The sequence below is a fragment of the Pholis gunnellus genome (assembly GCF_910591455.1).
Source record: "Pholis gunnellus genome assembly, chromosome: 12".
Lineage (NCBI taxonomy): Eukaryota > Metazoa > Chordata > Actinopteri > Perciformes > Pholidae > Pholis > Pholis gunnellus.
Genome location: NC_136539.1, coordinates 16035740 through 16053526, shown reverse-complemented (window position 1 = coordinate 16053526; position 17787 = coordinate 16035740). Strand labels below are relative to the sequence as shown.

Genomic DNA, 17787 nt, shown 5'->3' with positions numbered 1-17787 from the left:
GTGCTTTCTCATAGCGGTTCGGAGGCTTACTTCTTAGATTGGGTACGAGAGAGTTTACGTGTCGCCAGCTGTTCCAAAGCTATTTTTTTCCAAAGTAATTTCTCCCTCTAATTACAACAGAGCTGCTGTAACAATGGCTGTAGTTCGGAGCCAATCACGCAGGTATAATCCCCCTCTCTTCCCCACCACCTAAAGTTTTCAATTTCTAGTCTGCACAGTGGTGAGGCATATTAATCAGAGCTCTGAATACTCCAGGCGCCAGGCTTAAAAGACTTCTGCAGTTTACTTGGAGTCAATGATACAGACTCCATACCCCCTGACTAATATGGGCCTGGCTTGAAACACTGCCGCAATACATGACTATTTATTATTGAAGTAGTTTCTTTCTACCTGTTTAACACATTATTGCTGCCTCGACATCAAGCCCCCACTAAAACACACACACACACACTGTGACGTCTGAAACTACATTCAGCCTTAGTAGCCTGAAGTGTGTGCCATCAAAATATACTCTCTCAGCCTTCATCCACACAGTCCTCACTGTATCATCACATCACACAGTTGCTATTAGTCATTGCTGTCCAGAGAGACCAACTTCATTTATATGTCTCATTTTCTTTCATCCTCACTCTGTTGCGCTTGTTGTCTCTTTTTTTTCCCTCTTTCTGACAGTCTCTCATTTGAGGCCATGTTGTTTTCACTTCCCTAACAAGTCCCCATTGTGTCATTTTGTCTCTACCATATACAAAAAAAAACTCATAGGAACAATAACACAGTGGTATTGATTATAGTGAGAAGAAGAGGAGCGTGAAAACAACATTTGAGGAGGAGGAAGTGGATTTGGTGGTTGGGTGCCGGTCCCTGGTGCACACTTATTGGCTGGAAAAAAAAAAAATGTCCGACTGTTGCATGTTTGGTCCCCTTGACCACGGCATACAGGACATTATGGTGACTTCTGAGATAGACGCATTCTTGTGAGCCCAAATTACTCGAAGAAAAATGCATGCTGGAAACATCAAACTGGACTTCCATTTCTGTAAAAGGTTCAATGTAAGGAGGTCAAGTTAATAAGTGTAACTTGAACAAAAGGATGCTGACATAGAAACATCTGCTAGTGACGGTGTTGATTGACTTACTGTAACGGTTAATGTACGTCTCCACCTTGTCGGATACAAGCAATACCTCTTAGAATGCTTGCTGATCAGTGTGCACTATTATCATCTCTCACATAGTTTTCTCAGCGTGCGATTCACTGCCAAATAATCGTATGATATATTGAAAAGAAAATGGACTTTTGGTAGCAACCTCTTAATATAGTTTTAGAGACTTGCAATAACGCTGCTCTTCTTCACAGAGAATAATAGGAGTCATTTGACGAAATAACTAAATTTGACATCTTTTGAACTTTTTGCAGTATTACTTAGTTTTTTCCTTTTTTTAACACTTCAGACTTTCAGCCAGCTACTGTACAGGAGGATGTTAATGGTAAAGTCGCCCCCTTAATCCACTTTATATGGTTTTCATTTTGTGTTGATTTTGGCGTTCCTGAGCACTAAATTCCCCTTTTAGAAAACCTCATTTTACTGCAGCAGGCTCTGACAATCTGATCAGTCCTGGTTCTGGTTCCTGCAGGCCTCGCTTTTCCTCCAGCGGGCCCTGCTCCTGCTCTGGAAGCATTATTCTATTTACTCCCTAGAATCCACCTCAGAAACGTCAGCAAACACCTAGCATTGGCCATCTATATACTTCACAGTAATGACCTATGAAAGACATATACCAACTCCTGGTAGTACAATCAAAACATCCATCATCAGCAAAAAAACCTGGGGATTCTCATAAAAGAATCTGTAAGTACAAATGTAGCTAATTTCCACTCTGCTGCGAAGATGGACATTTACACAAGTGCCACTTTTACCTCTAACAAGGCCCACAGTGTGCAACAATGTTATGTGGAAATGTCTTACTTTATTCATTTCCTTCTCCACTGGAGCTCAGCTGGTACGCCAAGATAATATTGTTCATGTTGTCGAGCGTCACAATTCTACTGTCTCTCAGGAGTGGGCGGTGGGTGAGGGATGGAGAGATGGGGAAGTAGCGTCTGTGCGTTAGTCGGATGTTGTGGTTACAGAGCCTCGGTTATTGTGTGACAGTCGCATACATTCTCTCCCGGAGACATATCATTGCAATTGGACGACAAACCATAATAACTGAGATCCCGGAGGTTTTTTATAATTCTGTTCATAAAGGCTTGTGCAAGGTTTCTCATTTTAAGACCAGTGCAATCTCCACCCGTGTTAGTGATGCCATTTTTCTCTTGTTTACATTTTCCACTTCCTGCTTCATAGTTTTAAGTGTTTGTTGCAGATTTGGTTCAACATGTTGGTTTGGTTGTGTAAAATGGGGAACCCCCTTTTTATTGGAATTATGTACAAATCCAATATTCTGGATTTACACACAGACCCACAAGCAAATGTCTTTGTGTGACTCCCGTCCTGTATTTCACAATTTCTCCTCCTTTTTTTTATTGTAGTTTCTTGTCTCTTTTATTGCACTATTAAAGTTCCCTCACACTGCTACACCCCCCCCCCCCCCTCTCTCTCTCTCTCTCTCTGTGTGTTTCTCCCCCTCTATTCCATTTTCTTTCTTGGTAACATTCTTTTTTTTTTTTTATCTATGCATATTTTTCTGTCTTTCTCTTGACTCTTTGAACAAAGCCATGATAAGCGATGCTGGTTCCCTGTCTGTATTCACTTCTCCTCGTCCCTTCTTACATTAGTATGCTAACATTACATTCAGCTGATTAGAAAGCCCCTTTCAAGGATGAATCCCCCCCTAGTGGCCCTTGCCTCTACGTGTGTGTGCGCATATACATGAGTCACACAACGCCGCACCATCTCTCCCTCTCTCTCTCTTCAAGGTAATGTGGTTTGTCGACTTCTAAATGGGGGAATAAGAATGTCTTTCCACATGGCACCCCACTATTCTTAATTTGTCTGTAAGAGAATGATGGGAAACTACGGTCTTCTGCTCTTGTTCCAACACGTTCCTATCAATCATTCTCTTCTCCCCATCCCCTCTTTTCAAATGTAGAATTGTATCTTTTAATTTCCCCCTTTTCATTCTATACTCTTACTCTTACTCCAATTTCAATTTTTTCATGTTCCTTTAATTGTCGAGTTTGTTTATCCTGTTTTAACATTCGTTCATTTTGTTCCATCTCTTTTTCTCTCAAGTAATTGTATTCTTTCTCCCTTTTTTATGTTTTCCCCTCGCCTCACTGTCTTCTCTTCGTCTCCATCTTCTTTCCTTTTTTCTCTTCTCCTCCACACTCCCTCTCATCTTCTGGCTCACCCTGCTGCTGCTCTGTCACTCAGGCCACCTACCTTCTTCTCATGCTGGCTGTTAGAGCGACCGGTGGCCTGCAGTTTGAGAAGACTCCTTTCTTATCAGATTTTCCTTTTTAATTAAGTCTGTCTTCACCTCCTTAACTCTCTGTTACCATACCTCTCTCTCGCTTAACAATTTATATTGAAGCAGAAATGGTGCAAATGAAATAACTAGTAGTATTTGGGGGGGAGAAACATTCTAGTTTGTTTGAGCCTTTAAACGGATATTATTTGCCATAAGCTTATTAAGCAACTGCCACCGGCGTGGTTCACCTGCTACCTTTTAGGGGAATGCAAGCTTTGTTTTTTCTTCTAGGTGCTAGCAGTCATGAAATCCCAATGGACTGATGTCAATTATGTGGGAAATGATTCTTTATTGATTGCCACTTTTGTAGCATTTATTAGTTTGAATGCCTCCACTGTTTTTAAACGGTCATAGCCGATGCTGAACTGTCATGAGAACTGATCCAACTGACTTTGTGATTGTGATGTCGGTTCAATGGTGTTTCATTAGCATGTTAAAACACATCCCTCCCCTCTTCCCTTATTTCACCAGGCACCCATGTTCTCCTGGCCCCGGCTGAGGGAGGCAGACCCTGTGCTTCGCTGTGAGATGGCCTCCACTGGAGAAGTAAGGCCCTGGGAGTCATACAACCCATTATGTCTGATGTGCAGTCAATTTTTTCACCTCCCATCTCGTTTGGAGATTCAGTGTTAACAGATACTCTCATGTGTGTTTTATTGCAGGTCGCTTGTTTTGGACCAAACATTTATTCTGCCTTTCTGAAGGCTATGCTGTCCACGGGCTTTAAGCTCCCACAGAAAGGCATCCTGATTGGGATTCAGGTAGGACTACAGCCATCTGGAAGTTCACTTGCCTCCTGTCTGCGTTTCCTTTTGGGGCTTCTTGCCCACAAGACACCAAAATGCAAAGTGCCGTCTGAACAGGTGGCATAAATCTTTAGGCTATTGGCTTCTTACAATGCCAGTCTGGCACTACTCACTGAATCACACCTCGATCCATGCAATGCTTACAGCTCCTCATGTGACTTAAATACAACTACACTCAAGTGACACTGAATGACCCAGAGAGGGTGAAATACCGATCACTTAGCAGAACTGGAGATGATTGGATAAGATGAGTAGACCTGATGCTGTTGTCTCCAAATTAATTAGAGGAACTACCCAAACAGGAAACTCAATTAGTATCCAAACAAACACTAATCATCATTATAAAAATGTACAAAACTCAAACAAAAATGTTTATTTAATTAACCAAGTGCTCTGTCAAAAGTCTTGAATAACCATTGATAAACTTTCAGAAAAATAACGTCTCTCAATCCTTTTTAAAATCCACAGCTGCAGAAAAAACCCAAAATGTAAGCCTGAGCTTTTTAATGACACCACGTTACATGGGTTTTTGGTAATTTGGTCTTGTAGACATTCTTGGTTGCCAAACTGCGAGTTTGACTGATGCAGCGTTAACAAAGCACTCGCAACACTAGCTGTATAATTGGTGCTCTTGGGGAACAGGAGCACTTGAAGGCAGGCACCTGTGGTCGCATACTGTAGGCACCGTAACAGGGACGCAAACACGGCAGCTTTAGGCTAACAGATCCAGAACACACAGCAACACCGACGTGATTTGCCTCCAATAGGTCAGCAATGTGGCGAAAACGGCTATTGCCTCTAGCTTGAGGGTGGTATTGAAATGTTGTATTTGTATGGGGACATACTTGTACTGTTGTCAGGGTGCAGTTTTACTAATTTGTGTTTTTTTTAATTCTGCTGATGTGCAAATTTGACTAATGAGTTACCACCTGTGCAGAGTATTCAAGTTGCAAGCACACACATTCATTTTTAGACATCCAGAAACACTTAAAAAGTCAGCTGTCAAAATTAGCTCGATTATTAGCCTTTACATTTTAAAAATCTGAAAGTGTAGATTTTGGTAGATGCAGCCTGTGTAGCTGTTGGCATGCGAGTATTACAGTATGACGACATTAAAGCTGCTCATTACGTTTTATATTTACAACGGTTTGGATGCCACCAATGTGTGTGTGATGTAAAAGAGGGCACACATAGTGACTAAAAGAGTATTACTGCCTGACTCTGCAGTCCCTCTCAGCTCCACAGAGCTTTTTTTTGAGTCTGTCAGTTAATTGTTTGGTTCACTCCTACCGCTCTCTTCAACCTTGTTTCCAGCAGCAACAGGCAGCTGTTCAGAAATAGAAAAACCTCTAAAAACCCACTGAATGTAACCTGCACAGCACCAAACTGCAGACAGACCCAATTAGCAACTTGCTGCGGAACATGGTGGAGAATTTTGCTGCTCAGAGGAGATTGTGGAGAGCTAAACTGAGCTAAACTGAGCGTGAATAGTGGACTTGCGTTTGCTAAGTTACCAGACTCCAAATGAATGCTACTGTTGTGAAAAATGCAAATGGTTTATAACTGGTTATCATGGTTATCATAACTTAAAAAGCAGTAATATTTCAGTTGTGTTTTGACAAGTTTTAGCTGCCCTGTTACACCCCAGCCCCCAGCTGGCCCAAAATAATCTGTTAATGCAGTTGTTATTGCGACGCACATTTCTTGCTTTGAGTCAGAAAAGACAAATGGGAAATGAATGGCAATGTGCTACTACAGGGAGTGAATGCGATAACACTGCTGCTTCTCTGTAAAGTGTACACACACCAAACTGGAGAAATAGTCCTGTTGAACGAACCTGCATTGCTCTGTCTGTCTCTCTCGCTCTCTTTCGAACTCTCTCCAATTCTCACCGTTTGCCGCCGTCTTTTTAATTAACTGTACCTTGTTTGTACCAATAGAAGCCGCGTGTCAAAATTGCAAACCAAATTGGAAACCTTAATGTCATATAAGGTAGTCTGCAGAATAAACTAAAAATGTCAAACCATATCACAATGTTTTTGGTGAGGCAGCAGTAATTTTAGCAAGCGTATTGTTTACTAAGCTGAAGGGCACCTAGTTTGAGCATATTCAGTTGCAAATTAGCAGCAAAATCTCACAAAGACTTTTTCAGCACTTTTGGTGGAATCCATTAAGTGGGTCATTTGAAGCTGATGATTAACATAAATGCATTACAACATGATTTTTTTTTTTTAATTCTTCCTTTAAATCCTGTGTTTTCTGTTTGTGACAAATATAATATATTTTTTGCTAGTTTGTCAAATTGAACATAGTGTATTAATCTGTTTTTATCAAATTAAATCATAAAAAAAATGAGAAGCAAACTTAATGTAACTTTCAAACTCCAGCATGACAGTGCACCACATTATGCATCATAAAATATCACATCAAAAGAGAAAACAAGTGAAGGTCTGACCATTGCACCAATGACTAGAGGAACTTTAGGTGATGGACCTTTTCTTCTAAAATTGCTGTGAACTATTTTACAAGAATAGAAAAATCAAAGTGAAGACATTTCTGTTCTCTGTATTCAAATGCTGCATCTTGTTTCTCTCCCTTCCAGCATTCTTTCCGACCCAACTTCCTGGCTACAGCCCACCAGCTGAAAGAGGAAGGATTCAAGGTGCGTATTGAAAGCTTGAACGTCTCAAAACCATATTTCCCACCTTGATTTTTTTAACACTGGTTGATGAAGCTTCTGCCCCCTCAATATAGTTTGTGACATTCTGGATATGTTGTTGCCTTATTCCTGTCCTCTAGCTCTTTGCTACAGAAGCCACTTCTGCCTGGCTGTGTGCCAATGATGTGCCTGCTACTCCTGTTGCTTGGCCATCGGATAAAGGAGATTCAAATTTGCCCAGTATTAAGAGGTGGGGAAATATTCATTTTGAACACTTCATTGATGTTTAACTTCTTTTGACACGTTCAAGGAAACATTGAAAACAAAGACTGCTAAAGTGAAAACGCAGAGGCTAAGACTTGCTTATGGCTTCCTGAGGCGGTGCTTAAGTAATACATAAATTCAGATAGATTCAAAATCCGGATATCTAATCAGATATCTAATCAGATACTGCCTTAATATCTAAGGGCATAGCCTCATCATCATCTCTGATTTTGTCAGCATATTACAAAGAAGATGTAGCAGACTTGAAAGTCCAGAGTTACTGCATGAGCCAGAATTAGGGCTTGAATAGGAAAGATGACGATGAGCAATGTCAAGTCAAGATTGTGAACATTACAAAAGCAGCTGAAGCATTTGGGTTTTCATTGCAATCAACAAAAAAGCAAAAATATGCATTTCATCCAGTTGTGAAAAGTACAATCTTTTTCAAACGTTATAGATTGATTGTAGCAGGCTGACTGGCTGCAATTTTCAGCTAATGATTCCAGAAACAAGTCATGATCATGCTACACTGAAGCCATCTGGACTGTTTGTTTGGAAATGAGCTGGTGAAGAAGAGGATGTAATAGGCCTAGACCGAAACAACAAGCGCATAAACACACACACGGCTGGCTGGGAGGCATCAGCTGTGCTAGGTGGCATAGAGGCCAGCTCTTTATAGAGAAGAACATGACCTTTGTTGTGGCTGTTGTATGTCCTCCATATTTTCTTTTAGAATTCTAATGCTAATTCAATGCTGTCTATCAAAGGCCTTCAAATGAAAAAGGCATCTCAGCCACTTGTGTGTGAGTGTAAGAGAGAGTAAGCTATATACATAAACAAAATAACTTCAAACACTGCTACAAAAAGGGCTAATTATTTAAAGTTGGTCAATTTAAAATCTAAAGTTTTACATGATTTTTGTCAACTCCCTTTAAAAACATCTTATAAACAAGGGAACTTGAAATAAACTAATCTTAGTTTTTCATTCCATTAAAAAACGTTTTCTTTAATTTAAATGACAGTCGTGTGTGTGTAACCCACTACCCAACAAGCTTACGAAAGAGTGTGTAGCTTTATTTGGCACGTTCATTTTCACCACTAGGGGGCAGGCAATCTCTGAGAAGCAGAGGTTTACACATCTATATACTTCACACAATTCCATGCAGAAAACATATTGGCAAAGGATTGTTGTTCACGTCCAGCCGAAACAGAACAGCAAGGGCATCCCGACCGTCCGGTTGGTCCACAAAGTGACCCAGTTATTTATAAGTGACCCAGGGAATTAGCCGGGTCACTGACTTTTTGACGTGTAGATGAATTTCCTCATCGGTTTCTAGTTTGTCTTTTGCTCGCTGTCACTTTGTGCTCGGTGAGTCATTTGGGCACACCTATGTGTGCTGCAGATCCAACTCATTTGGCTGAAAGTGGCTAAAGCCTGCAAAGAATCTCAGAAATAGGGCTTGATTCTTTATGGGATCAACAATACAAACAACTCTTAACTACAGGAAACGGGTTATTCACTTGTATTATCACAACTCTGACCCTCTGTTTGTTTTTTTTTATAGACTTGTCAGCGAGGGTCATATTGACCTGGTGGTCAACTTGCCCAACAACAACTCTCGCCAGCTGAGCGATAACTTCATCATCCGTAGGATGGCTGTGGATCACGGTGTTCCCCTCATCACCAATTATCAGGTCAGTAAATGTCACACTACCAGTGACTGGGGAAACTCACTTGATTGGCTTCAGCTCAATGTCCCAGAATGTCCCATTGTCGTAAATATGATGCCTCACGTCGACAGGAAATTTCTTCAGATTTGGCCCAGACATCCATCTGGATTCAAGGATGAACCAATTAGATTTTAGTGGGCAAAGTTCAACGTCATTGTGACCTTTCAAAACACTTTTTGGCCATAACTCAAGAATTGATTTTCTAACTGACTATTTCACACAAATATCTAATGAGATAAAATGATGAAGTGATGACATTTTCGGACAGACGTGGATGTGAACTGAAACTTGTTGTTGGCGGCGGCGGCGGCATACAACCGCGAGGCGGTAACTCTAGTTTTTGTGTGTGCTTAGGTGGTGAAGCTGTTTGCGGAAGCGATCGGCCACGCAGGTAATCTCGACACCACCAGCCTCTTCCACTACCGTGAGAAGGAGAGGCAACAAAGAGGGGCTAACCAGCAGAGCTAAAGCTTCCTTCCATTCCCTTTTTGATTCCTTTGTAAAACTGTTGAATAAATTGGGAGCAAATGTTTGAAATACGGTTTAAAAAAATTCAGTTTTACCATGGTGTCAAGAGGGAGTAGTTACTTTAATGGAAGGAGTTCGCTCAGGAGTTACTCAAACTAAAAGTCTGGAATCATAAATCTTAGGTCCGAGGTCAGACAGTAAAAATACAGAACAAGTGTCATGCTGGAGATGGATGAACATGGACCAAACGAAAGTTTCACAACCTGACGGTAAATAATGGCTTATAAGTGAGCCACAAAGTGTTAAAGAATTTATTATTATGAATAAATAATTACAACGTATAAGTCCCATATAAAAAGTGACTTGTTATACCAGGGAGGGTGATTTTTGTTGCGTTTCTGCTGTAATATGCTATCAGTACTTTATCAGTTAATGTGAGGCAATGACAGGTTTCCCATTACTCTGCTCTCCCTAAGCTCATCTTCATACAAATGCTTTGGGAAGATTACATTTTGTTTATTTGGTGTCATTCAAATATTTAGTTTGACTTAAAGTTGTTGGAAATGTATTCTGTCCTATTTGCATGACTTTTAAAGAACTGTATAGGTAGCTGTAGTAAAGGTTGTTTTGTATTTTTGTTTGTTGTATAACAATCTTGCTTCACATGACATCTGCCTGTGTCACTGTATATGTGTGTGTTGTATAACAATCTGTGAAACACAATGAAGTCTAACCTCACATGACATCTGCTTGTGTGTCAGTGCATGTGTGTGTGCGTGCGTGTTGTTTGCACTTAACATGCATTAAAGTGACAATCGTAGATTTTCATTTAATTTAATGTCTGTTATTCATCATCGCCGAAGAAGGTAACCCAATGGTGATTGAGCCTAAGGCCCACTGATGATAGAATTTCTCTATTTGTAGTATTACAAGCTTTGTGCCTGTGGCGACATTACCGAAAAAAATGCTGTTACTTTTTCTCCACTTTATAGACATTATGTGGAATGTGTGGATAGAAACGCTTGTGTTAGGGTTTAGTGTTTTTAAATACACAAAGAAATCAAAAACTATACTATGAATCAGAAGCAGTGCCAATATTTACATGAGAAAAACTTCATAGACACCTCACTCCCAACACCCACCTGTTAGAATAAAATCCTTAGAAAGTATACTAAAGTCAGGGCCGTAAGTATTTGGACTGTGACACAATTTCTCTTATTTTGCCTCTTTACACGACTCTATTGGATCTGAAATGAAGCAGTCAATACGTGGTTAGAGCGTAGGCTTTGAGCTTTAATTCAATGGATACAACAAAACTATTGATTAACCGTTTAGGACTTAGACACTTTTACACAGTCCCCCACATTTTCAAAGGCTCAAAAAATAATTAGAAACGGTTTGATGGCCCAAGTGTGGCCTGTTCCCTCGTTATTTTATGACAAATTAGGCAGATAAAAGAAGTCTGGAGATGATTCTAAAATGTTGACTTTGCATTTGGTAACTGGTCATTGGAACGCTCAGCATGAGGACCAAAGAGGTGTCGATGCAAGTGAAAAAAAAACTAACCAAACCTATCGGGCAGATAGCAGAAACATTAGGATCGACCAAATCAACAGTTTGGTACATGACTAAAAAAGAAGGAATGCACTTGCAAGCTCACCAACACCAAAAGGCTCGGAAGACCATGGAAAATATCTAAATCACCCCCTTCATAACATCTACCGAAGTCAAGAACACTCTGGATGATGTAGGCGTGCCATTGTTAAAGTCTACGATCATGAGATGCCTTCATTAATCTAAATACAGAGGGTGTACAACAAGGTGCAAACCACTAGTATCACTGAAGAACAGGAAGACTGGTTAGACTTCGCCAGAAAACATCTAAAAAAAGCCTGACCAGTTTGGGAACAAGATTCTTTGGGCAGTTGAAACCAAGATTAACTTGTACCAGAATGATGGGAAGAGAAAAGTGTGGAGAAGGAAAGGAACGGCTCAAACGACATCATCTCTTTAACATGGTGGAGGCAGTGCTTTGGATGGGCATGTATCGCTGCCAATGGAACTGGGTCACTGGTGTTTATTGGTGGAGTCACAGCTGATAGAAGCAGCAGGATGAGTTCTGAGGTGTTTTAGGGCTAAACTATCTGCTCAGATTCAGACAAATGCTGCTAAACTGATTGGACGGCACTTCGAAGTGCAGATGGATAATTACCCCAAAAATACTGGGAAAACAAACCCAAAGCTTCTCATGGCAAATAAATGGAAAGTCAGTCACCTGATCTCAACCCAATTGAGTAGTAAAAGCCTGGCAAAGCATCTTAAGGGAGGAAACTCAGCGTTTGGTAATGACGATGGGTACAAGACGTCAGGCAATCATTGAGATCATTAAAAATGATTGTATTCACAAGAGAGGCAAAATTAGAAGAATGGTGTCACAGTCCAAATACTTATGGCCCCGACTGTAAATGAAATTTGACCCATTCTAAGCATCTAGGAGCAGTGGGCTTCTGTCAAGCACCCGGGGAGCAACTTTGTGTTGATGGTCTCGCTCAAGGACACTTGGACATGTGGCCAAGAGGAGGTGGGGGATCAAACCGCAAAAACCTGTGTTTAAAGCCACAGTCACCCATTATTAAAACACAATGAAACATATCAAGGGCGTAATCATGCCGATGGGGCAAATGATAGAACAAGCTTAAACACAGGCACAAACAACAAATTAATTTCAATACAATATCCACCTAATACAAGGCTAATGCTATTATAAGGCTGTACAGTTAGTCTAAGTTATTTCGTACCCCTGCTAGCATAACTGGAATCTTAGTGCACATTATAAATCTTAATTAAAGTGCCTGTAAACCCTTGACAACCTTCCTCGACCAATATCCACTGCATCTACCACTATAACCTCCACAAATAGCACATTTTAGCACTACATATCTATGTATGTTTATGTATATGTATGCATGTATATATGTATATATACAGTATATGTATGTGTGTATATACGTGTGTGTATGGATGTGTATATACTGTATATATGTATATTATATATTGAGAGTATTAGTAAGAATTCTAAATATATTCACGATTCCTTATTATATCGAACGGAATTGAAAAATTATACTTAGTTTGCTTTCCTTTGACTGACTTGCGCAAATGAAATATCAAATTCTGTATCAGCAAAGTCTCAAATCATGTTCAGTTAATTTTACCCCAGCAGCCCAAGACCATCAGTCACGATTCACTTCAGGCACAGTAACCAAGCAACAGGGACGGCTTGTGGTGTTCATTGCTGATAGTAACTCCAAGGTAAACGCGTAGTTCTTGAGCATTATATCTATAAATCCCACTTTGATTAAAGTATAGTATAGATGTAACCCTACTCTGTTATCATGACGGATGATCTCTTGGTTCTGCTGGTCTTGAATCCTGTTGTCGTATTTCAAGATCTTAGTTCCTATTTGAGCCTTCCTTGGGCAGGCAAAATGCAAGAAATTACTATGGAATTAACAACTAATAAAACATTTCTATTTTTTTGTAAGGTTAAGCTGAACATATTTCAAGTTTAGCTACATATTTGCACTCCATGAAAGCTGTATGACTCCAGTCCATATCCTCACAGAGACAGAAAGCAAATAGAAACTGTGATTCTTTGTAAGGCTGGAAATTATTGTCAGGGATCTATACGTTACTGGATATGGGTCAATACCATTAGTGTTTTAAAGGGGTCTTGGTGGGGGGGGGGAAACTAAAGCCATTTAAAGCAGGCAAACTTAGAATCAATCCTCACAAATTAAAAGGAAAGAGATCCCTGCTCAAATCAAACAGAATATTTGACACTGTCGGACTTTGTTGCAGTTTTTTCCTTATTTTTTGAATGAAAAGAAGAATGAGGCCATGCAGTCTACGCAGCCTTGTCCAGAAATGCTAAATGATTGCACTGTTTCACTACATTCCTCTAGCTGGCATGTAGAGAGACCCGCTGTTTTTTCACTGTAGGAAAAAATAAACCTGGCTAATTGATATGCGTTTTCCATGCTGTGCTAAATGAATTATTTATGGAGGTGAGGAGCAAGAAGGGCTTAGAAGACAGCGCATCCCCTTCGGGATGAGTCACATAGTTGTTGGAGGCCGATTGCCATGTGTGGATAATGGGTTGTTAAAGGGCCAAATCAGCTTTTCGACCAAAAAAATAACAAGTACACTGTAACTGCCAGCACTCAAATGAACACATACTTTCAAGTTTTAAAAGGTGCAACGTGTAAGATCTGGACACATGCTCCAAACAAATAGCGGCAGCTTTCACCTCTACTACTGGATCCATACAATCCTAATTTACAGTCATCAGTTCAGACAGTTTAGACATGTTTTACTGTGTCACCAGGGCCTGTACAGGTCCGTGTATGTTTTGATAGTTTGTTTATTAGATTAAATCCAAAAGGGGAAGAAATGAGAAGACGACTCGGTATTCCCAGTGCTGGGGTTTGGCTGGCTGAATGCGAGTTGCTACAGCTAACCGCTTGCTTAAAGCCCTCCTAACGGGGAAGTCGTCTCCTGGCGGTGGAGACTTTTAAAGAGTTTTCTTTGTGTTCCTATCACAACGTAGACAGACCCTGTACCTTCAACGTGACTGACAAGCTCTAGGGGGCAGCACCACTTTTTCATCCTCTCATAAGGTGCAGACTGGCGGCTACAGTGAGTCACTACTGCCTCTCCAGGTACAAGCAGTATTACAAGACAAGACGGGGCAGGACTAGCTGGCTAGCATGCTCATTTCAGTAGATATCTCTGTAACACAACACATAGATAGTGTTTGCTCATTTTTGTTATGCTTTAAAGTAAATTCTAACCGGATCTTATACTTTGCACCTTTTTAAAGAATACAATCAGATCAGTCCACCAGTACCAAGAATCACTATTATTACCTCTTGCCTCACATTCAACAGGTGATCAAACTCAAACGGAGCATGAACAAGCAAGCGATATTGCTCTCTATAGTGATATTGATTGACTGTCAGTTACTGTCAGCATCGATTATGAAAACAGGTTGGAGGTGGAGACGGTTCGCCGAAAATTTGCAAAAACAGCAACTGCGAACGGTATTTGAAACAAGCGTATATACGTCGCTTAGCCTGTTCGCTGGCGCATAGAGCAGGTTAGGACGACATCATCATTGGGGAAAACTGAAACAACCTGATGTTCACTCGCGTGTGTGTGTGTGCATCGTGTCCCGCTAGGAAGAGGTGTAATGCTTCACAGAGCCTCAGCTTAACGTCTGGCCTGTTCCGGTGTGTGGTAAATACCATTCTGACAGCAAGGCACCAACCCATTAGCTGTAGCAGTAGGCCATCTCCTCCTAATAGTGATTGTGCAGCTTAATTGTTTCCCAGACCATCAAACAGTTTGAGTTGCCATCTGCAAAGAGAAGATTGCCATAATGTAGCTGCGTGCTGCAACAGCACAGTTACCCATTGTTTGACAGCCTCTTTTCACCTCAGGAGTTCTGGAATAATTTACACTGAGTTATCCCGTCTTCAATAGCAGATAGATTTCACACACACACACTGCATGTAAACCTGCCTATAACGCCATGGGAGGGGGGGGGGGGGGTAAATGAATTGTCCCCAGGGGAAATGAGTTGTCCCCATGTCATGCAATTTAAAAAAGGGTTTTCACGCTAGTCAGTTTAATCCTTAGCCGATTACTGATGATGGCAAGTCGGATGTATTGTGGTTACATAATTGTACTAGTCTGGCGACCACACAGTGTGCCTTTGTTAGCTACATATGCAAGTGAATACATTCATGTCATGGTGGTGAAAATATATTTTTTTTGATAATTCAGTTTTGTCTGGTTTGTGTTATTCAATAATACACAGTATATAGTGCATTGCCATTATAAACTCTGTCTGCCCATGATTTTATGTACCTTTTTGTGTAAACACAGACATGATGGGAGGTAGAACTATAGTGTGTTCATGCTGCAAAAAGTGCTTTTAGCTTCTCATCTGTCCATCTAGGTTTTTGACCCATGTCATTTTATATTTTTATTATAACATATATATTAAAAAAAAGTGAATGAAGGTAACCACTTCAGCGGTTTATCACAGGTGCAACACTGTCCACTTATTTTATGGGACTGTATGTTTTCAGGGTCTGTTCACTATGAATATCTCTTAAATCCTGATTATCAGAAGTTGGCTTGTCTAAATGAGGGGATATCTGTTTATGTCTTAACAATGAGGAAGCTGAGGCTCACAAAGTAATTACTCTACCCCTGAATTGCAATAAATCCCCATACATGTAAGGTTGATTGATGAGCCCACTTAAAGTACACCGTCTGAATTATTCTCTTGTTAACATACAAATAGGAACACTTTGCGAAAGAAACGGCAGTGATGGCAAATCTCCTTTGTTATGTTTTTACCTCCCATGTTTCAAGGGAGAACTTTAAGAATTAAAGCTGTTAAGAGTTTATTTTGCAATCAGCATCACAAAACTTGCACAAGGCCAAATCATTCCCCTTGTTTAGCGAGAGGGGGGTGGCAATTAAATGTCGTGGTGAATGGTGTTAGTATTCTGGTGATCAAGGGAAGATCTCCCTGTACGGTCCGGGAAGGTTGTAACTCAGGCTTTGTCTTGAATTCTAAAGATAAGGTGTGCTGCCCCATCCCCCTACACACACACACACACACACACACACACACACTACTGTGAGGCTGGAGAAAACCTGCCTCATCTGCTAAAACCCATAGCAAAGCTCAGAACACGCACCGGGGAAAACTCCCGCCTCTGAGTATCATAGGATTATGTTTTGAAGCCTCTAACCATTCTTCACTTCAGCATGGGTTTACTGCTACATTTAGCAATTAGAGTGGAACGTGATTAATTATAATAAATCCAGGTTGATGCTTTAGTTGACTGATATATTGACTGATATGAATGAAAAGCTGTTTTGTAACCACCGTTATTCGCTTTGGGAGGGTTGATAATGCTTTTACCAAAGACTGCTATCTAGCTGTTCTGACGTCACACTCAGTGTTTCTCACAAGGAGCAGGTACTGTATTTAGTTTAACTCTGAAGAGGAAGAGGAGCAATAGATGGGTGAATTGGAAACATATCCGGATTAGTATCATTACCTGTATCTACTAGCTTATTCTAGCCATAAAGCATAGCCCTGCTATCTTTACAAGCCTGCTAAGAAAAGAACGAGTAATTAAATGACCATGTTCAATTAGTATTTTATTCAACAATTGCATTAAAATGTAATGAGTATCACGGTCGCCAGTGAGGGATTGTCTTTCTTGGTGCATTAACAATTCTTGCTGGTTCAGGTCACATACCTGTGACGTTTGAATGGAATATAAGAGGTATGGTTGTACATTTCCTTAATTACATAATTATATTTCTATCCAGGTTTACAACAATCAACTTGGGTTGATGACGCACCTGCTATGCACATAGCAAACGTTTAACAGAAACCCAGATAAGTTGTTTACATCCCACAGTATTCCAGTTTGTATCAGTGTACTCCAGCATTTACATGTTTTTTTTGCACTTTTTCCTTCACTAAATGTATTTGACAGCTATAGTTACTACTTACTTACTTCTTGGTGGGATTACCTGTGATTGCATTTAAATAAGAGATTAGATTTTAGCAACCACACATGTTCTTGAAAAGAATAAAACACAGATTATTGGATCAATGTTATAAGTGGTTTGATAGTTTCAAACAAAACTTGTTTTATGTGGATTTCTTTTGAATTCTGCACCTGCTGGAAATGAGCTCATTAAGCTTTCTTCTTATCCTACTCCTCTACAGCTTCTCTTCCTTTTTGATTGGGGCAGGGTTATCGGATGACTGTTCAGAGTTTGACTTTGCTCACATTATTATATATATATATTATATTCAACAGAGACTGACAAAAGCACAATTTACAGAGCACAATCACTTAAACCACATTCCATAATAAGGAACCACAGGGCTTTTTTTAGTCTCAAAGCAACTCAACTTTTGCCACTTCGCCTTTGGTGGCACAGACGCAATAAGAAAGACCCCCCACCCCCCCAAAAAACAAAACAGAATGGAAAAACAGGCTTTAGTGAAAATTACAATGGTTTTGTTGGATTATTAGACTTCAAGCTGTGTTACTGTTTTATCCTGTATTTTCTGTCTCCAGCCCTGGGGTACAGCTCTGCACATGAGTGCCGAATAATAGCAACAACGTTGTGAAACCTTCAAAGCCAATCAGTAGCTTACATATTGAAGAATAAGCCTTAGCCCATTATGACATGACTCCCAAATTGATTGATTCAGTCGGTTAAGATTCAGAGGAGATATATGGGCTGCATAAGAAAAAAAGCCTAAAGAGCTCATTCTAAATT

General features: G+C 40.3%; 1 protein-coding gene across 1 annotated transcript in view; it reads left to right on the top strand.

Annotated features, from left to right (window-relative positions):
• Window positions 1-10144, top strand: part of cps1 (carbamoyl-phosphate synthase 1, mitochondrial) — a 44559-nt gene extending 34415 nt beyond the window's left edge. The window contains exons 33-38 of the mRNA XM_079170678.1: window positions 3943-4017; window positions 4134-4232; window positions 6880-6939; window positions 7077-7186; window positions 8766-8895; window positions 9286-10144. Of these exons, the coding sequence (XP_079026804.1) occupies window positions 3943-4017; window positions 4134-4232; window positions 6880-6939; window positions 7077-7186; window positions 8766-8895; window positions 9286-9399 (588 nt within the window). The 3' untranslated portion in view covers window positions 9400-10144. The remainder of the gene's footprint in view (window positions 1-3942; window positions 4018-4133; window positions 4233-6879; window positions 6940-7076; window positions 7187-8765; window positions 8896-9285) is intronic.
• The last annotated feature ends 7643 nt before the right edge of the window (window positions 10145-17787 follow it).